At 27.3% G+C, this 23,297-nt stretch overlaps 3 protein-coding genes across 4 annotated transcripts in view; all 3 read right to left on the minus strand.

Annotated features, from left to right (window-relative positions):
- The window catches only part of LOC126552180 (uncharacterized), a 26,803-nt gene continuing 3,506 nt past the window's right edge, over window positions 1-23,297 (minus strand). Inside the window, exons 1-2 of one of the 2 annotated variants that reach the window (XM_050206844.1) lie at window positions 2,879-3,296; window positions 1-1,343 (exon numbers count right to left, since the gene is read on the minus strand). In XM_050206844.1, coding sequence (XP_050062801.1) covers window positions 163-1,212 — 1,050 coding nt within the window. In that variant the 5' untranslated portion in view covers window positions 1,213-1,343; window positions 2,879-3,296 and the 3' untranslated portion in view covers window positions 1-162. Of the gene's footprint in view, window positions 1,344-2,878; window positions 3,297-23,297 lie in introns of those variants that run through there. The other variant, XM_050206845.1, reaches the window with a different exon arrangement.
- Window positions 8,739-15,211, minus strand: LOC114119168 (nuclear RNA export factor 1-like). Its single transcript, XM_050206843.1, is given in 13 exon segments — window positions 8,739-9,517; window positions 9,698-10,233; window positions 10,300-10,476; window positions 10,568-10,751; window positions 10,834-11,084; window positions 11,834-11,870; window positions 11,939-12,045; window positions 12,105-12,304; window positions 12,389-12,668; window positions 12,736-12,816; window positions 12,877-12,973; window positions 13,053-13,284; window positions 14,965-15,211. Coding segments are annotated over 13 exon segments (2,334 nt in total). The 5' UTR covers window positions 15,023-15,211; the 3' UTR covers window positions 8,739-9,423.
- The window catches only part of LOC126552410 (uncharacterized), a 3,148-nt gene continuing 1,492 nt past the window's right edge, over window positions 21,642-23,297 (minus strand). The window contains exon 2 of the mRNA XM_050207112.1: window positions 21,642-22,842. Within this exon, the coding sequence (XP_050063069.1) occupies window positions 21,808-22,842 (1,035 nt within the window). The 3' untranslated portion in view covers window positions 21,642-21,807. The remainder of the gene's footprint in view (window positions 22,843-23,297) is intronic.

Raw genomic sequence — 23,297 nt, forward strand, 5'->3', positions numbered from 1 at the left:
GAATATTAAATTTATACAATATTATACTTAATTGTATCTTATAGTGTTATGAATATTAAATAATTTCAGTGAAATTCAAAATATTGAAAGAAACAATAATTATACATTTATTGACCGCTATCTACAATACTACAATATCAGTAATACTATCTAATGAGTAATTCATTTCTTTGGATATAAAAGTATCATTTTTGTTATTTTTTTTAATCGTTTATCTTTGATAATACGCTTGCGTGTACCTTTATCCATACTACATCCATTTTTACGAGCATATATTAAACAATTTAAATGTCTTTTATCATAAGATACTGCACAAACTCTATCATTCCAAGGCAATCCTTGTTCATGAATGTATTTTAAACAGTTAAGGTGTCCTTCGCTTGCAGCAAGTAAGGATAATTTATCATTCCATGGACCTCTTGTTGCAAGAGCGTATCTTAAGCAGTTAAGTTTTCCGCTGAGTACAGCACCATAGGTTACAAGGTTGCTCCATGGACATCCATTATCAAGAGCATACTTCAAACAGAGAAAATGTCCTTTTCTTGCTGCGTTGAAACTGGTCGAAAAATCCCATAAACAACCACTTTCATGAGCATATTTTAAACATTTTAAATGTCCACCATCTGCAGCCGCAGCACATATAAAAATGCTCCAATTGCAACCATTAGCATGAGCATATTGCAAACAGTTTACATGTCCGTTGGAAGCTGCTGTTAAACCTGCCCATTGATCCAATGGACATCCATTTTCATGGGCATATATTAAACATTCTATATTACCACTTCTTATAGCACAGTCTGTTGTACTTACAGTCCACGGACAATTGTTTTCATGTGCATATCTTAAACAATGTATATGTCCTCTATACGCTGCATTAGAGCATGTGTTTTGGTTCCAAGTGCATCCATTTTCATGGGCGTATTTTAAACATTCTAGATAGCCATTTCTGGCTGCTGCAGAACATGTCCTACTATCCCAAGAACATTGCATCTGACGAGCAAATATCAAACACTCTAAATGCCCATATCTTGAGGCAGTGGAGCATAATGTAGTAGATGTATCTTTTACTCTTTTCTTCCCCTTGGTTATTTGAATAATATCTTCACAACAACTTTTAATATTGATTTTGGTAACATTTTTGGGAATAGTGTTATACCAGTGTTTATCTCTATTATCGCAAGCATGATACGCCAATTTCTGTAGTGTAAACATGATAAGTTTTAAATAATAATTTTATAAACAATTATGGAATGTTTAGATTTATAAATTATCAACAGAGTTTTGCAAATTCTTATTCACAAGTTTTCATTGCTTAAAAAACTGCATATCCATCATATAGTAATCTGAAAAAATTTTTAATTCATTATTCATTATAACAAATACATAATGAGAGTATATTCTTACAAAATAAATGCAAAATTAATTATTTTCAACTTTTAATGCATAAATGAACACCAAGTACAATGTTCTATATTATTAGATATGCAATGTATTCCAATGAAAATTAAGCTTTATGTTTGATAATATATAAGTTTAATCCAACATTACAACTAATAATATAAAATGTATTCTGCTGAACCCAAGTTTTCTAGGTTGTATTTATTAATAAAATAGAAACAATACATGCAGGTAAGACATCTTTTAAAATTTTTATTTTTTTAGAATTAATTACATTTTTCTAGAAACATTTTGTTCCCTTTTTACACTTATGTTAATTTTTTAAAAAAAACGTTATAGAAATAATCTTGGAAATAATTTAAATAGTATTTACACTTATTTATTTATATTTTGTATTTTATAAAATATATACACTTTTATTTATTTGTCATATTTATTTTGCTGTCATCTTTTCATATTATTTTTATGGTACCTAACTAATTATGGCATCATGTTCCTAAAATGTTTTGTTTATTGACAAATAAAAAATATGTTCAATCAATAAATAAGCTATGTAATGAATTCAAATCAAATAAAATTTTTATAGATTTTTGAAAAGATTGAAGAAATGCTTATATATGTATTACAATAGCTTGGAATTAGAGTAGATGGTTATCATTAACAAAATTGGCCCAAATTCTGACTTGACAATGTGCTTGCTGCTGGTATTAAAAAATGAATCAGAAATTATTAAAGAGGCTTGATGTATTTGAATCCTGTAGATGTTGAAAAACTGTTAAAGTTTAGACTTGAACAATGTTAAATCAATAGATGACCGCCTGAATAAATTTTATGATTATTTAAAAAATAAGGCATATTGACAAACAATACATTGTTCTACCTAAAACTAGGTCTGGGTCGTCGTCAAGCTAGACAAGTCGGTATATTCTAATAGTACAAAATGTTAAGTGTAAATTATCTTTGGTCGCTTGCTCACATACTGTATTGCTTATGTGAATTGCATTGATAAGGTTATTGCATAATTGATTTTGAATTATATTTATTTGTTCATTTAGAATAAATTAACTTCCTGTGCATCCTATGTAGAATATGTTTTTATTACACAATAACATTAGATTTTGGTTGATAATGCTAACAATCGATTATACTCATAAAATGAAAATTGAACTCAAGTAAATGAACAGATGTACAAGCATTTACAGCTGTTGTATTTTTTGTATTCAAACCTATGTCATAGTTTAATTAATACTACATAAAACAAATAGTTAAAGCACATAGCAACTGATAGTATGTATATTACCAGTTTAAGGTTTCAATCAGTTGGTTGAGACAAATTATTCAACTATTATAAAAATTTCTGAAAAACAGTAATTTAGTAGTCCTAACAAGGTGAGAATCAGTTAATAAACAAGACATTGAAAACCAAATCATTTGAGCATTTTCGTATAACTAATGAATAAATAAAAAACATTGTACACACCTTTCTTAAAAATGGTATGGAACTATTGTAGTAAATAGTATTTGAGAGACTCGCCACGACAATAATGCATGTCCGTATGGGTTATAGGATGAGTACGTTTCTATCATTAATGTATATAATAATCTAAGGTATCGTTAAACGTAATACAAATCCAGGATTAAGTTATGAATATTGAATAATAAATATTTAATTTAATTAATATGTGTGCGATTTTAGCGTTAACTTTCGACTGGTGATTGGTGAATCGCGAATGGTGATAAAGAGGCTAATCGCAATACTCCCCCCCCCCGTCATCCCACTGACAATGTTCCGCTTATTTGGGCGAAAACATTTTAAATTTCCACCACATTTTCAAAAAGCGCTGATGATTAGACGTTTTCGAGGTTAGGAATTTAATTTAGTGTTGGGTTATTAAAATACCGCCAAATATTGTAAAGATTTGAATTTGAATAATAATGTAAAAATTGTATTATTATTTAATCATTATTCATTATTCATTACGTATTGTTCTATGGTTATACCGCCACTGATATTTACTATAATATTAGTATTATTGATTATGGGTTATACACACACATGTGTTTAAAATAAACAAAATTTATGATACATGAAATTGCTTTTTTTTTTTATTAAACTCCTAATTAATTTTAATTTGAGATTGGTTATTGTATAACAATGCCAAACAAAATTTGCTGGTTTGGCTGTAACAAAAAAAAAAAACCCGTCGGTATTTGTAACACCGAAACATCCACATTTGAAAAAAAAAGGTTGGATGCTCTAAATATTAAACACTTAGACACAAATGATGTTATTTGTGTACAACATTTTCTAGTTGATTCAATTAAAAAACAAAGTAATATAGTGTATAAATTAGGAAATATTGTATGCTCAGTAAGTAAAATATTAAATAACAATAACAATAAGTATTAAGTATTATAGTATTTTTATTTTATTAATTTATCAATTATTTAATCTCTCAAATTATCAACTTTCCTTTGGATGTAAATAGTATATTGTGTGGCAAGGGCGGGAAGTGAACCATTTCAGTCGCGGGCGTTGTGTGCGGCACGAGCCGTAGGCAAGTGCCGCATTTCGCCCAAGACTGAAATGGCCTTCCCGCGCGAGCCACACATACTATTTTTTGTCACGCCCCTGCGTTCATGAAAAAGGTTTTGCAGGGATCTATGCAACAATTATAGACTATTACTAACGCATCGTTCGACGCACTTATATAGGAACAATGCAAATTAAATATGTTTAAATGTTTATGCGTCATGCAAGGAGGTTACTATACATTTAAGATGTAACCAAAAGTTTATGTTTTGTAAGAACCGTGGTAGGTGTACATATTAATTTCTGGTTGTGCAGGGGATACCTACGAGCCCGTCGGCCGGCACTTTTGGGGATTTCTTCTTTTCCGCCCGGCACTTTTGGGGATTTCCTCTTTTCCGCCCGGCACTTTTGGGGATTTCCACTTTACCGCCCGCTGGACGGAAAAAGGACGCTTTCGAACGCTTCAACCGTGGTCGAAAACCAAACTTTCGGTGCAGGCGTGACAAAAATACATTTTCGATGTAATTATAATATTACATTTATTAATAAAATATTTAGACTACATAAGTCCGGCCTTGGTTAAAACCAAATGCAGTACCATTTTCAAATTGAAAACGATTAAGGTTTTCAGAAAATTAATTTTTATTAATCAATAAAGCTGAGATTTCACCGAATTAGTAATTATACATGTACTGGGGAACTAGAGTTATTTACTCAGTGTACAAATGATAATACATTTTATAATTTGTACCTACCTAATATATTATTTAATATAATATTTGAAAGTATTATTAATTTTTCTAAATTAATTAAATATGTACAAATAGTACCGCTTTCGTATCTCAAAGATTTTAGATTTTGAACGAAGTGATGAATGTATTGATTTTTTGTCACGCCTGCACCGAAAGTTTGGTTTTCGACCATGGTTGAAGCGTTCGAAAGCGTCCTTTTTCCGTCCAGCGGGCGGTAAAGTGGAAATCCCCAAAAGTGCCGGCCGCCGGGCGCGTAGGTATCCCCTGCACAACCAGAAACTAAAATATACACCTACCACGGTTCTTACAAAACATAAACTTTTGGTTACATCTTAAATGTATAGTAACCTCCTTGCATGACGCATAAACATTTAAACATATTTAATTTGCACTGTTCCTATATAAGTGCGTCGAACGATGCGTTAGTAATAGTCTATAATTGTTGCATAGATCCCTGCATAACCTTTTTCATAAACGCAGGGGCGTGACAAAAAATAGTATGTGTGGCTCGCGCGGGAAGGCCATTTCAGTCTTGGGCGAAATGCGGCACTTGCCTACGGCTCGTGCCGCACACAACGCCCGCGACTGAAATGGCTCACTTCCCGCCCTTGCCACACAATATACTATTACAATGATGTGTGTTTTTTTTTTTTTTTGTGTCTGTGTACAGCATAACTAGTCGAAATAATGCTCCAATTTCAAACTATGGGGGTGGTTTCCGATGTAAAAGTGAATATCCTTGGTGTATTATACAGGTAAAAAGTTAACATTTTCCAACAGTTTTCAAAAAAATCGAGAAAAACAAAAAAAAAATGACTGAAAAACGGCAATTTTTACGCAAAACCAGTTTTCGACCAAATCGATTTTTTTTTATGGTTGTAATTCAAAAATTAATCACTGAAAATACTTGAAATTTTCACCAAATGTTAATGTCAGTAGTATCCGTTTATATTTAAATTTTCAAAAAATTTTGACTTTTTTTGAGTTATTTATAGACCACTGAAATTTTCGATTTTTTTGAGAATTTTTTTTTAAAGTGTCGATAAAAAATTGTTGGATGACCAAAAAGTTTTAAAAATGTAATACAAGGTTCCTTATGAGTTGTTTTTAATGTAGCTTAAAAAAATTAAAAATCGTTAGTCACAATTTTTTTTTATAAGCGTTTTTAGTTCAAATGTTTACGAAATCTGTCGAAAACGCTAAAATTTGCAAGTAATTTTAAAGTTGAAAAATCATAAAATTTTTTTCTTTTATAACTAAGTTTTGAAAATTTGGTACAACAAATCCATAAAGTTTTCTTCAAATATCTGTAAAAAAAACTCTACCGGATTCAGACAAAAAATTTTTATGAGTGTTTGAAATTTAAATTTTTACAAAACCGCGTTAAATAACGGTTTAGCCTCAAATGATTTTTGATATTTGTTATAATTTAAAAAGTATAAGTCGTAGATACTTGAAAATGTTACCAGTTATTTAGATTGGCGTCTTATTTACTTGATTTAATTTTCAAAATATTTTGAGTTTTTTTGAGCTATTTATAGACAACTGAAATTTTCAATTTTTCTGAAAAATTTTTTTTGAAGGGTCGATAAAATTTTTTTGGCCCTATCAAAATACTTGAAAATTTTATACAAAGTTCCTCATATGTTATTCTTATAGTGATAAAAAAATTATAAGAATACACAATAGCATTTGAAGTTCATATTTTGACGAAAATTCGTCAAAATTATGAATACTTGCAAATTATTTTGTAGGTATAATTCATAAAAATGTTTGTATAGGTAGCTAAGAGTAGAACATTTAATACAAGATTTTTCATAAGTTTAGCTTACAATAGTTATAAAAGAACTTAAATTTTGGTGTATTCAGGCCTTAAACATAAACCACTTTTTTCACCAACCACTGGAAATTATATCCTAGGCTGATTAATCATCTTCGTTCAGAATCGTTTTTCGTATACAATGATATACCTATCATTGCATTCAAATTTAACCTACCTTAGTCCGAGATCAACCCACCCCCTAATGTACAGCAGAACAGTACCCACTTGCCCGCTTTTTTTTTTTTATTAATTATTATCATGTTCTGATTTTCGCAAGTCTTTGTCCAACAACCAAAATAATATAATCACGTCTGATTAAATGTATGATATAATATCAATAATATTATAAATAATATATAATAATATTACCTATTATATTACCGCACACACTTGCCAGTAGTCCACCTCCAAAGCCTACAATATCCTTTTTGTAATAACATCGCCACACATACTCCCGGCAAAGGATTATGATCATCCGCCGTCCCGGGACCGAATTATTTATAGATACGCCCACCAAGCCTTGCTTGTTGGCGGTTAACCGTACCGACCATACGACGGGATGCAAACAACGGACCGGACGACCGCGATAATCCCCCGATGCAAACGTTCTTCCGGTCGGCCTTTGCGCATCCGTGGTTCGACCGATACAATAATTATTAAACGTCTCTTTTTTTTCTACCGTCCCTCCCCTAACTTTACTTCGTGTGTGGCCACCGCCCACCTACCGCGCGACCATTAAATCCTTTAGGGCGACCTTTCAGCCGCGGTGGGTCATGTTTATCTCATCTTGACCTCGTCCGAATAATTTTTCGCACAGTAATTTATCATCAACGTCGTCGTTATTAGCATCACATCGTCATTAAATTGACGAATAAAACCGCTCTCGAATTTAGACCGCACTGCCGTCCTTCTGAGTTCTGATGGTTTTTAATTTCGCCCCGGACAATATTATCCGCGTAACCTTTATACCGAAACCGGTGGCTGTCTGCTGATACGGGAATATTGCAAACCGTACTCCCGTCGGCTGTCACTCGTTGGTTTAGTAAAACCAAAACATTCGATTTATTCTCGACTTAGAAAAAGGAAATTTTTGAAAATCCGAGTGTAGAAAGCTTAATAAGGCTAACAACGCTTACCTTATATTAGTTTTAGTTGGAATTCACACGATCACGTGTCGCGATCAAATCGATTGACTGCGTACCTATTACAATAAATACATACCTAAGCGGTCACTCGGGGTACTAATAAATAGTAATAATAATTTTTAGAAATAAATGTAAATACACGTTTTTAAGTTATTTAATTGTGTCGAAGTCGACGCGATTTTAGCGCGAAAACTTGCCTTACTGTAAATAACACATACGCCTTGAAAATGAATAATGGATCCGTGGAAATTATTGGAAAGTGTTTCAATCCGTTTGAAATATAGAGCACAGAGACTTAATGCAAGTCAGATTGGATTTGAATTTTAAAGTCTAATTTAAATAGTTGTAATAAATGAACTTTGCGTATGTACCTATCCGTAAAAAAAAACAAATTTTCAAGTACCTGTTTTGAAATTAATTTTTCAAACGTAATTTAAAATTTATTCGAAAATTCAATGTAACCCGAGTTAAGCTTTCCTGTAAAATAAAAACAAATAACGATTAAAACCTAGACATCTTATAATTATAAGGTAACAACTATATGACGCATGATCGATTTTCCTAAAAAGTTATTTTTTTATCGTTAAAAACAATTTGATTTTTCCTTGTGGTTTATTGCTGCAGCATCACTTAACTAGAAATTGTTTGAATTTTTTATTTACGAGGTAAACAGCAATACCTAAACTTAAAAAGTCAAAACCAACTATACAGAATACAGCAGAACAACTCTAAAAAAGCAAGTAAAATATAAAATTGTACAAAATTATAATAATTTATATTTAAAAAAAAAATACATCATTCATGCTAAATTATATTTAAACGACAATGGTGATCAATGGTTTTATATAACGTTATTATAACTAAGTATAAATATTTTTTTTTTATAAATACATGAAGATATTTTGTAATAAAACAGTTTTCCAAAAAAAATAATTTTATTATAATTATTAATTGATAATTACAAGTAAGAATAACAACAATAAATAAAATACTTGACTAATGTATTTAAAGTGTTATATCTATATTTAATATTATTAAAAAAAAAAAAATTGTTACATTATTGATCTCAACCAATTACATTGGATACAAATAACATTGGTTTCATAAACATTTACAATACAATAATTTTAAACTTGTTTAATATTACAGAAGCATTTACTCATTTAAAAAGAATTACCTAAATAAAATAAATATAAGATAGGTAGTATGAATTACAAAGTACCATTATTATTTACATTTTTATTATTTGGTTTTTTTCCTTTAAAATACTATTTACGATTAAACAATCAAAACCATCAATTTAAAATTAAAATTACTTTTTAGATTTTTTAATTAAGTTCTTGATTCATAAGAAATACAATGTCTCCAAATAATTTATACTATTTGTACTATTTAACTGCTATGTGTGTCCACGTATTAATACCTATCTCATCGCCTACGTGGCATAAAATTATGTAAATGGTTCAAAACAACAAATTTAAATTTATTTTTTTAAATTATTTGTTTTTTAATTTGGCATTTTTTTGTTTTTATCAGCTTTTTTTATCGTATCATACACAGTTTTCTTCATTATTATTGTGTGTATAGACCAAGAATCTTAAAAAAATATTTAAATAAAAAGACTAAAAACATTATTAAGATAAAAAAATATGGTTTTGGTTGTTCCGCAAAATAGTAAGTATACATTTTTTTTTCATTTCATTAAAATTGTTGACAATACGGAAAAATAAACCGAAATAAATTGTAAGACTCATTTACATCAAACTATGTTTATTAATGTATGAAAGCAGCAGGGGGAATATTGGCTTTCAGTTTTGAAAAACATGCAGCAGCTTTAGCATAATCCCATCCATTTTCTTCTAAACACCTGATAAAAATAATTTAACAAATAGAAAATAAAATAAGAATCTTACAGGCCTAAACAACTTAAAAAAAAAAAATTCTAGGTAAATTTTATATTATACTGTTATCAAAATGTAAAATAACAGATAAAGAAATTTCCCAAACCACGACTAACAAATAACAATACATCAACTTTTTAACTTACTTTTTAGCCCATTCATTATTCATTCCAGACTTATTTGAAAAACTCTTAACCATAGACATCTTATCAGGATTTGCATTAACATTGCTGGTCAAATTTACAGGTGCTTCATTAGATAATTGATTTACAGGGAAGGAGGCAGGAGTTGAAGGTGATATTGTGTTAAACATATTAAATGAGGTAGTTGGCTGCTGTTGTGAGTCTGGTTGGAAATTTACAGTAGCAGCAGGTGCCATTTGTTGGGTCTGCGGAGTAGATATCGGCATGCCCCCTTGATAGGGTGATGGCTGCTGTGGATTCATAGGTGCAATCATTGATGAAGGCTGATACGATGAAAATGTGGATTGCTGATAATATGGTGGTGGGTAGCTGGGTGTAGGTTGCTGCTGACTGGATGAAGATGACGATGATTCCATGCCAGTCATTTCATCTGTATCCTCCATAAACATTGTTACATTTTGGTTATTGTTACCATGAGAATTATTTCTTTTTGATGAAATTGGTTTTGGTTTAAAAACATGGAATCGTTTTGAAGACTCCTGAAATGTATAATGTTTGTATTATAGCATATACTTTCAAATTCATATAAATACAAATTCACTTACTAATAATAACTCATCGGTGACTAGTGTTACAAAAAACATATCGCTAATAATACTCCAACCACTTCCAACAGGTACTATACAGAATGTTCTACAGAATGATCGGTATACATGCCTATGGTTGGTTTCTTTAAAGTCTTCAGCAAATACACCATTCAGTACAATCTGAATCATTGCGGCCTAGAAAAAAACAATGATAAAAATATTATACATTAGAATATTATAATACTTATATTACTATAAAAAATAATTTAAATAACAAGATACCCACATTTGCCAATGGAACATCAACTATGAATGAGCCAAGATCATGCTTGGATTTAGGTAAATTTTCGAGAAAGTTAACTATATTTTCTTTGCCTTTATGTAAATAACGACCTCTTTCTTGTTGGTTTCTGTCATTTTTTAAAAAATTTCTACTTTTAGGTAGATATTGTGATAAACTACCTTTGGTACTAAAATTAAACACAATTAAAATTATAAAACTATTTAATAGAATTTTGTTTATTAAATATTCTTAATAAATACTATACCAACTTTTTCAATAGAAAATTGCTGGATAATGTAAACGTGGAATTTTCATGGTAAGCTTCTGAAACCATTTGTCTAGACACTTGATTATCATAACGTTCATAGTATTGAGAGAGAAAAGATTCAACTAAACTCATCACAGGATTTGGTAGTTCAGGATTATGGCCTTCTGGTATCGGGTAACAATTACTCAAGTTAATTGGTATTTTAAGCTTTGATCCAATTGTATTGTACCGAGTTGGCAGTTCTGTGTTATCCTGAAAACAATTACATAGCATTTCCTTACATCCTAAACATCAACTTAACTTAATAAATACAAAGAGAATTTTAAATTATTTTTGAAGATAGTTTATCAATTTTTTTTTCTTTTGTTATTAAATACTAAATTTACTGTTGCTAATAATAAAATATGATTCAAAATATTTCTTTTATTACAAATATGAAGCATAAGTTATTTTGGATTATATTTTTTAAAGGGCAAATATATATATATATATATATTAAATACTATTCAGTTATAATATTATTTTTTCTTTAAGCTAAACCTTTCATTGAACAGATGTTAAGTTCTCAAATTAATTTGTATAATTAAATGCATAAATAAAATATCAAACATTTTCGTTGTTCTTCAACACAACTACTATTACACGTAGTTAGAAAAACATGATACTATAAATATGTTGAAAATAAGTATAAGGTTTACGTTTAATCAAACAACAATCAAATAATTATTATCCATTTAGGTTTTTTTTAAATTTGTGTTATGTGCAATATTTTTTAATTTCTTTTGTAACAAAATAAAATTTAAAATTATGTTTATCATTCCGAATCTCTTTAAATTTTAAATTCTAACCAGGTAAGATGTACTTACTTTAGACACCTTACCTTACAAAACACCAATAATAATCATAATACTAGTAACTTGTACTATAAAAACATCAGTCTTGAGGTTCCTCGCGAACGTTAGAGCGTACAAATGGAAAAAGATTAAATAAATGAAACTTACCAACTTAATTAGACAAGGAAAAAGTTGTTGTATATCCCTAAAACATATATAATATTAATAAATATTAAGTGGTATTAAAACTAAAATATTAAAAAGTATACATACATTTTGTAATGCTCTTTGTCTTCTGTATCTTGAACAGGATTTCTTGATAATTTCAGCACTTCAATAGTATAACCAGAAAGACACCTCAGTTCTTTTAAATCAGAAAACTGAAAAAAAATTTTTTATCGTATTTTTTTTAATAAAAGTGTAAATTTTGAACATATACTTTGTTCCCAGCCAAATTCAACACTTTAAGTTCAGGAAAAAATCTACGTATCCATACAAGACCTTCGCCTAAATAAATGTGATTATTTTCAAGACTTAAGCCATACAAATTATGTTTGGTGTGTTGAGCAACTATTTTCAGTGCTGCTAAAAGAACTGTTGGTCGATTTAATGGTACAAACAGTTGGTTGTCGGTAAATACTATAACAAAAATTAAAATTTAACATGTTTTCCTTATTCTTTTGTAACTATTAATAAATTAATATAAAATAATGTTTTACATACATGGACAAGCATAAAATTGCGACAAATCTAAACTCTTGGTACTAGGATTGTAGCGGGTCGCCATTGCTTCTATCATTTTTTCTCTCACTTCATTGGACACTGGTGTGAATGATATAGGACCATTTTTCTTAATAAAACATTTTTAAAACTCTACAATTGAATCATATCAATTTACTTTTCGATCATCTTTTTGTGTTATCTTATAGCTAGTGTTTTGTAATGCTTTAGCAACCTTATAATCATCAACAAGAAATCTTAATGCATTATCAAAGTATTGTTTCTGTAAAATAAACATTAATTATTTTAATCTATTCAATAAATATACAAATAGCATAGAAATAACATACATTATATGGATAAAATACAACAGGTGTGATATAAGTTTGTATTATTTTTAAAACTTCATCGCTATTTTCAACATTTGGCACCTTAAAATAAGAATATAATAATTTAAATATATGAGATTGATATATGAAAAAAAAACTTACAAATATTGAATACCATCCTGTACTGCTTTCTTTTAAAGTCCATGACATGTTTCTGTTGTTACCGTGACCACCACGTTTATTTCTTTCAGGAAATGACCTATTAAATAATTTCATATTCACATTTGTAGATATAGTATTTTATTTTATTATTTAACTAAAATATATAAATTATTTACCGTCGACCAGTATTATTTCTAGATGGTCCATTCCGATTAGAAAATTCACTATCTAATTGATCACGAACCAGATCAGTTTTACTATCCCAACTTTTACGAAATTGATTGCCTCTACGGTTGTTTGCTTTGAATGTCACTTTTTTGTTATAACCATGGTGATCTGAGTATCCACCACCTTCTCTATTGCTTGGTCTTGAAGTTCGATCATCGTGTTCATTATTCCGTTCACTGCCTATAATTTAAAAATATAATATTATCAGTAATAGATTAAAGGAAATCAGATAAATTAATTTTGTTTGGAACTATATACGATTGGTTTGAATTTTTAAATGAATTTGGACTTTACTTTATTGGTTTTTATTTTTTATGAATAAGAATGTTTTTAGTTTTTTCATTGATAAGTTAAATTTCTTAGATAAATTGCTTAAATTAGAACTGCGATTTCACATTAAATATTGTACTAGAATTTTTCTCCGACAAGTGCAGTGTATTTTTTATTAAAGAGCAATTTCAATGTTTCACAAAACAATGCTCATTAGATCATAGTTTGAAATACAAATATTAAGAAATGGGTATTTCTATTTTGTGGTTTTTAAGTTTTAGTATAAAAATATGCACCAATCAAGTTCCAATTTAATACCTATTGATTTGTATAAAAATTACCTTTATATGATATCTCACTATACCTATTACTAACAGTGTAACTGTAAAATATCGCTGAGGCTAGAGATCATAGATATGATCAAATGTTTTTTAACAGTTGGAATTTGTAAATGATTGTTAAAAATCATTTATATAAAGCGGAAGAAAGTTACATGGATTTGTCCAACATGTCAAAAAGATATTGGTTTGAAAACATTGATATTGTGTGATGGTTGTTTAACGTGGTTTCATGTGAAATGTGATTTAAGTGTTAAACCTAAACCTAAAAAAGTGAAATTTGGTCCCTGCGCATGCGCATAACGTATCCGAGTACGTAATAAATATGCATTAAATATCCGGTGTCCAGGTCTCTAGCCATAGCGGTAAAATATACTAAATTTACGTAAAAATAATAATCATAATATTATTGTGTATTCTTTTGTACAATTCCCTACCATCAAACATAACAATATAATTTACACTTGGTTTAATTATAAATACCTAAACTATTTTTATTTTTTATGGATTATTTTCCTTAAATAGTAGGTAACTATATAACAATCTGTTAAATACCAAGACATTTTACTGATAGGTACCAGTGGTATTACCAACTATGATTTTTTTTTTCGTCTAATAGTTTTTCAAATGGTTGAAATTATAAATATTCTGTAATTGTTCAAGCAAGTTATTATTACACAAAATGATTATATTTTTACCAATATTTAAAAATAATAAAAGATACCAAGTGACTATAGTAATTTAATAAAGTAACGAACACACATATCACAAAGTACCTGTAGAGACCTGTATAATTTAATATAGTCAAATAAGTTAGTATCAACTCAAGTAAAAATCCAGATCGACGTTTTATTCGAGTAGACGAGAAACATAGATATAACAAAAAAATTGATAGGATATGCACAATGCAAATAATTGTGATAGGTATTTAAAATGTATCTACCAACGAATATACTGCAAAGAAAATCTGACCATAGGTGTATATAGAATTTATTTAGAAATTGCTGGAACTTGAGGATTTTAAAATTAAAAGATACAGTAGAAAGTAATATTAAATAGGTATATCTTTATATTATAAAGGCATTAAAGAAGTGCCAAACGGTGTATTACAATATCGTGTATGAATGAAAACATTAAGTACTTTAGTGGTAAATATTAATTCATCCCAATCCTTATTAGGTCGTAGTTTTTTGTGTACTTCACCCCCACCTAAGTCCTAAAAAATAAACGTCGATTTGTACAATAGACTCACGTGAATTGATGTAGTGAAACCTGCCATTGTTGTTACGTCCTCGAGATCTATTAGCCATAGTGTTTAGTAAGTCGTCTAAACTTTAAAACCTAGTATGACAAAAATTAATCTCGAATCCAGAAAATGAAAGATTGAGAAAGAGCGTAGAGACTGAATCTTAACCTAATCTTGTATACTTGTCTATGGACTGAATGTACGCTAAATTGTAAACAAAAAACGCACTATCAAATACGATACGAATAATAAATAGGAAGTTGGTAACCATAGATAATATAAATATTATTCATATAATCTGTAAATAGCCAGCAATAGAATGAGTACGTTTCTATCATCAATGCATATAATAATCTAACGTATCGTAAAATGTAACAAATTCAGGATTAAGTTATGAATATTGAATTATAAATATTTAATTTAATTAATATGTTTGCGATTTTAGTGTTAATTTTCGACTGGTGAATGGTGATAATAGGGTTAATAGCACTACTCCACCCGTCAGACCACTGACAATGATCCGCTTATTTGGGCGAAAACATTTAAAAATTTCCACCACATTTTCAAAAAGCGCTGATGATTAGACGTTTTTGAGGTTAGGAATTTAATGTAGTGTTGGGTTATTAAAATACCGCCAAATATTGTAAGGATTTGAATTTGAATAATAATGTAAAAATTGTAATATTATTTAATCATTATTCATTACGTATTGTTCTATGGTTATACCACAGATATTTACTATAATATTAGTATTATTTATTATGGGTTATACACACACATGTGTTTAAAATAAACAAAATTTATGATACACGAAATTGCTTTTTTTTTTTATTAAACTCCTAATTAATTTTAATTTGAGATTGGTTATTGTATAAACTAATTTATATTAACAATGCCAAACAATTTTTATTAGCAAAATAACAATTAGTTCAGTATATTTACAGACAATTTAAAATCAAAATAAAATTCTTCAATTTTAAAAATTCACATACAATCATTCAATTTAATAAGTAATATTATGTTTACTCTCCATTTATATCTTAGTCTAATGGCAAAATTTTCAAATGTGTGAGATGAAAACTGAATTATTTATTAACAAAATAACAATAAGTTCAGTATATTTACAGACAATTTAAAATCAAAATAAAATTCTTCAATTTTAAAAATTCACATACAATCATTCAATTAAAAAAGTAATATTATATTTACTATCCATTTACATCCTAGTCTAATGACAAACTTTTCAAATGTGTGAGATGAAAACTGAATTATTTATTAACAAAATAACAATAAGTTCAGTATATTTACAGACAAATTTAAATCAAAATAAAATTATTCAATTTTAAAAATTCACATACAATCATACAATTTGATAAGTAACATTATGTTTACTCTCTATTTATATCTTAGTCTAATGGCAAATTTTTCAAATGTGTGAGAAGAAAACAGAGTTTTTTATTATCAAAATAACAATTAGTTCAGTATAATTACAGACAAATTTAAATCAAAATAAAATTATTCAATTTTAAAAATTCACATACAATCATACAATTTGATAAGTAACATTATGTTTACTCTCTATTTATATCCTAGTCTAATGGCAAAATTTTCAAATGTGTGAGATGAAAACTGAATTATTTATTAACAAAATAACAATAAGTTCAGTATATTTACAGACAATTTAAAATCAAAATAAAATTCTTCAATTTTAAAAATTCACATACAATCATTCAATTAAAAAAGTAATATTATATTTACTATCCATTTACATCCTAGTCTAATGACAAACTTTTCAAATGTGTGAGATGAAGACTGAATTATTTATTAACAAAATAACAATAAGTTCAGTATATTTACAGACAATTTAAAATCAAAATAAAATTATTCAATTTTAAAAATTCACATACAATCATTCAATTAAAAAAGTAATATTATATTTACTCTCCATTTATATCCTTGTCTAATGGCAAAATTTTCAAATGTGTGAGATGAAAACTGAATTATTTATTAACAAAATAACAATAAGTTCAGTATATTTACAGACAATTTAAAATCAAAATAAAATTCTTCAATTTTAAAAATTCACATACAATCATTCAATTAAAAAAGTAATATTATATTTACTATCCATTACATCCTAGTCTAATGACAAACTTTTCAAATGTGTGAGATGAAAACTGAATTATTTATTAACAAAATAACAATAAGTTCAGTATATTACAGACAAATTTAATCAAAATAAAATTATTCAATTTTAAAAATTCACATACAATCATACAATTTGATAAGTAACATTATGTTTACTCTCTATTTATATCTTAGTCTAATGGCAAATTTTTCAAATGTGTGAGAAGAAAACAGAGTTTTTTATTATCAAAATAACAATTAGTTCAGTATATTTACAGACAATTTAAAATCAAAATAAAATTCTTCAATTTTAAAAATTCACATACAATCATTCAATTAAAAAAGTAATATTATATTTACTATCCATTTACATCCTAGTCTAATGACAAACTTTTCAAATGTGTGAGATGAAGACTGAATTATTTATTAACAAAATAACAATAAGTTCAGTATATTTACAGACAATTTAAAATCAAAATAAAATTATTCAATTTTAAAAATTCACATACAATCATTCAATTAAAAAAGTAATCTTATATTTACTCTCCATTTATATCCTTGTCTAATGGCAAAATTTTCAAATGTGTGAGATGAAAACTGAATTATTTATTATTAAAATAACAATAAGTTCAGTATATTTACAGACAAATTTAAATCAAAATAAAATTATTCAATTTTAAAAATTCACATACAATCATTCAATTAAAAAAGTAATATTATATTTACTATCCATTTACATCCTAGTCTAATGACAAACTTTTCAAATGTGTGAGATGAAAACTGAATTATTTATTAACAAAATAACAATAAGTTCAGTATATTTACAGACAAATTTAAATCAAAATAAAATTATTCAATTTTAAAAATTCACATACAATCATACAATTTGATAAGTAACATTATGTTTACTCTCTATTATATCTTAGTCTAATGGCAAATTTTTCAAATGTGTGAGGAGAAAACAGAGTTTTTTATTATCAAAATAACAATTAGTTCAGTATAATTACAGACAATTTAAAATCAAAATAAAATTATTCAATTTTAAAAATTCACATACAATCATACAATTGATAAGTAACATTATGTTTACTCTCCATTTATATCTTAGTCTAATGGCAAAATTTTCAATGTGTGAGATGAAAACTGAATTATTTATTAACAAAATAACAATAAGTTCAGTATATTTACAGACAATTTAAAATCAAAATAAAATTCTTCAATTTTAAAAATTCACATACAATCATTCAATTAAAAAAGTAATATTATATTTACTATCCATTTACATCCTAGTCTAATGACAAACTTTTCAAATGTGTGAGATGAAGACTGAATTATTTATTAACAAAATAACAATAAGTTCAGTATATTACAGACAATTTAAAATCAAAATAAAATTATTCAATTTTAAAAATCACATACAATCATTCAATTAAAAAAGTAATATTATATTTACTCTCCATTTATATCCTTGTCTAATGGCAAAATTTTCAAATGTGTGAGATGAAAACTGAATTATTTATTAACAAAATAACAATAAGTTCAGTATATTCACAGACAATTTAAAATCAAAATAAAATTCTTCAATTTTAAAAATTCACATACAATCATTCAATTAAAAAAGTAATATTATATTTACTATCCATTTACATCCTAGTCTAATGACAAACTTTTCAAATGTGTGAGATGAAAACTGAATTATTTATTAACAAAATAACAATAAGTTCAGTATATTTACAGACAATTTAAAATCAAAATAAAATTCTTCAATTTTAAAAATTCACATACAATCATTCAATTAAAAAAGTAATATTATATTTACTATCCATTTACATCCTAGTCTAATGACAAACTTTTCAAATGTGTGAGATGAAAACTGAATTATTTATTAACAAAATAACAATAAGTTCAGTATATTTACAGACAATTTAAAATCAAAATAAAATTCTTCAATTTTAAAAATTCACATACAATCATACAATTTGATAAGTAACATTATGTTTACTCTCCATTTATATCTTAGTCTAATGGCAAATTTTTCAAATGTGTGAGAGAAGAAAACAGAGTTTTTATTATCAAAATAACAATTAGTTCAGTATATTTACAGACAATTTAAAATCAAAATAAAATTCTTCAATTTTAAAAATTCACATACAATCATTCAATTAAAAAAGTAATATTATATTTACTATCCATTTACATCCTAGTCTAATGACAAACTTTTCAAATGGGTGAGAAGAAAACTGAGTTTTTTATTAGCAAAATGAAAAGCAGATCAGTATGCTTACATATAATTTTGTTAATTATAAGGATTTTCAATTTTTTGAAAACTTATATCAACACAATACGTAGGAGGTAGTATAGCTAACCGAACCTTTGTATGAATTGATCGTTTGAATTGTTTTAAATCATTACTTGCATTTCAAAATGTTTCCTTATTTGACAGTATAATATATTGCGCTGTTACGGCTATAATATCTTGGACTTTCTGTATGTGCTGTTGTTATTTTTTGGATGTCCTGAGTACACCACAATATTGCTACGTGTTCCGATATCCTATAATAAAAACAATACATGGAGGTATTAAAAATATTATGCCTTAAAATACAGAATAATAATAATTATCAATTCAAACACAGTGAATTGAGATAAAACCTGCGTCCGCGTATGTTAATATTGTATCAGCAATGTAGTACAGGTCTTGAAATAATATTTCTTTTCATGGTACAGGCAGGTAACGACGACGATAGAAAATCCTTACCAGGAACTGTTAAAATAATAATAATACACTTTGAAATATTCTCACCATAGTTTTATTTACCTCCACTTCACGGCAACTTACAATTCTCATTTCACACTGTGATCATACGATGTTTACAATTTTGAATGGCGAATGGCGATGAGTTTCTTTTTGAAGTATGTACTCTTTCTAGAAACTTAAAAAATATTTGTTTTATACTTAGTTTATACTTTATTTTTAATATTTGACTCACACTCTCACTGAGATAAATAAGATATATCTTATGTATATTGTATTTGAGTGGTCGGTGTTTATTTAAATTAAGAATCCGTTATTATCATTATCACTTATCTGTTTATCTGCTTATCACTATATTAGATATTTTGTCCAAATCATAGATTTATAATATTAAAGAACAAAACTGGATAGTCGACTACGAAAATAAATTAAATATAATTTTAATATCTATGAACTACGATTTTTACCAAAACGTTTTTAATTGTGCTGACTACAATAATACATCAACAAACTAAAAATTCAAAAAAAATTATTTAAGTGTTATTATGTCCTTTAAGAGAATGACATAGTATACAATATCATCTTTAGAATAGCGGCCTGCAAGTTTTATTATGTAAACACGTCATAGAGATACAAGTTCCAACTAAGTTATTTTTTTGATATCCAATATATTATAGTATCATTGATTATATTCTTAATTATTAGCATTATAAAGTTAACTACTTTTGCATACTTTGTATATTTTGATTCAGAGCTTAAAATATTAAAAAACTTTCAAATAAATATAAATTATCTAAACTGTACCTACTTACTATTCTTTATATCTATATTTTTTAAATACATTTTGTATTATTTTCTATTTTACATATTTTGTTACATTATTAATACAGCATAGAAACGTATCAGATTTGACTAGTTTATTATTATATCAATCTTTTTCAAAAGCAGATATCGTCATTGAAGCAGTATATAAAATATAAAGCTAAAACATCACGTTTTTAAAGAACTTATACAAGTTGTACCAAAGCACTATATGGCAACTAACACAAGTGCTATACCAATTGGGAAAATATCAAAGGGTAATAGTCGTCCTGAAAATGTAAGCCTATATTAAATTTAAATTCTAGTCAGTTTATTTTTTTTCTTAGTTAAAATATTTTAAATAGAATCTAAAAAATTGCTTAGTAATCTTTTTAATACCTTTAACAATGTAAAAACACATTAATTATTGGTCCATAAGTTTGTTGACAATAAGTTTTATTTCACAGTAAAATTGTCTTAAGATAATAAATAATGCTTAAGTCATACGTTCAAAATTATTCATTATAATTGAATTTTCAAAAATACATATTTGATAATGGATACATTTAATATAGCATTTAAGCTGAACATACAAAATTTGAAATTCTAAATCTATAATTTGATGTATTATTCGTTAGTAAGGCAGAGACAACAGGTGTAGATATAACATCCTTTTAATGTACTTAACTCATATACATAACACTTTAAATACTTTAATCTTGTTTCAATTAAACAATCAATAACGCAATTCAATATGATAATGGTATATTATAATAGGAGTATAGTAATACATAAGAAAGAAACCTTAATTTAATTCATTATCAAACAAGTTTCATAACCATATTAAAAATACATAATATCATGAGTATACAATATAGTACTATATACATACATAATATATTTAAAAAATATAGATTGATACATACACTTATATAAGTTATACAGTTAAATAATAGTGTAATATCAACTATATTCCATTTTATATAAGTATTTTGTAGAGATAGAATATTAAATTTATACAATATTATACTTAATTGTATCTTATAGTGTTATGAATATTAAATAATTTCAGTGAAATTCAAAATATTGAAAGAAACAATAATTATACATTTATTGACCGCTATCTACAATACTACAACAACAGTAAAACTATCTAATGAGTAATTTTATTTCTTTGGATATAAAAGTATCATTTTTGTTATTTTTTTTAATCGTTTATCTTTGATAATACGCTTGCGTGTACCTTTATCCATACTACATCCATTTTTACGAGCATATATTAAACAATTTAAATGTCTGTTATCATAAGATGCTGCACAAACTCTTTCATTCCATGGCAATCCTCGTTCATGAATGTATTTTAAACAGTTAAGGTGTCCTTCTCTTGCAGCAATTAAGGATAATTGATCATTCCATGGACCTCTTGTTTCAAGAACGTATTTTAAGCAGTTAAGTTTTCCGCTGAGTACAGCACCATAGGTTACAAGGTAGTTCCATGGACATCCATTATCAAGAGCATACTTCAAACAGAGAAAATGTCCTTTTCTTGCTGCGTTGAAACTGGTCGAAAAATTCCATAAACAACCACTTTCATGAGCATATTTTAAACATTTTAAATGTCCACCATCTGCAGCCATAGCACATATAAAAAAGTCCCAATTGCAACCATTAGCATGAGCATATTGCAAACAGTTTACATGTCCGTTGGAAGCTGCTGTTAAACCTGCCCATTGATCCAATGGACATCCATTTTCATGGGCATATATTAAGCAATCGAAATTACCATTTTTTATAGCACAGTTTGTTGTTTTTACAGTCCATGGACAATTGTTTTCATGTGCATATCTTAAACAATGAATATGTCCTCTATACGCTGCATTAGAGCATGTGTTTTGGTTCCAAGTGCATCCATTTTCATGGGCGTATTTTAAACATTCAAGATAGCCATTTCTGGCTGCTACAGAACATGTCCTACTATCCCAATAACATTGCATCTGACGAGCAAATATCAAACACTCTAAATGCCCATATCTTGAGGCAGTGGAGCATAAGTTAGTAGATGTATCTTTTACTCTTTTCTTCCCCTTGGTCATTTGAATAAGATCTTCACAACAACTTTTAATATTGATTTTGGTAACATTTTTGGGAATAGTGTTATACCAGTGTTTATCTCTATTATCGCAAGCATGATACGCCAATTTCTGTAGTGTAAACATGATAAGTTTTAAATAATAATTTTATAAACAATTATGGAATGTTTAGATTTATAAATTATCAACAGAGTTTTGCAAATTCTTATTCACAAGTTTTCATTGCTTAAAAAACTGCATATCCATCATATAGTAATCTGAAAAAATTTTTAATTCATTATTCATTATAACAAATACATAATGAGAGTATATTCTTACAAAATAAATGCAAAATTAATTATTTTCAACTTTTAATGCATAAATGAACACCAAGTACAATGTTCTAAATTATTAGATATGCAATTTATTCCAATGAAAATTAAGCTTTATGTTTGATATTAGATATGTTTAATCCAACATTACAACAAATAATATAAAATGTATTCTGCTGAAACCAAGTTTTCCAGGTTGTATTTATTAATAAAATAGAAACAATACATGCAGGTAAGACATCTTTAAAATTTTTT

This window comes from Aphis gossypii, chromosome X (assembly GCF_020184175.1).
Source record: "Aphis gossypii isolate Hap1 chromosome X, ASM2018417v2, whole genome shotgun sequence".
Classification (NCBI taxonomy): Eukaryota; Metazoa; Arthropoda; class Insecta; order Hemiptera; family Aphididae; genus Aphis; species Aphis gossypii.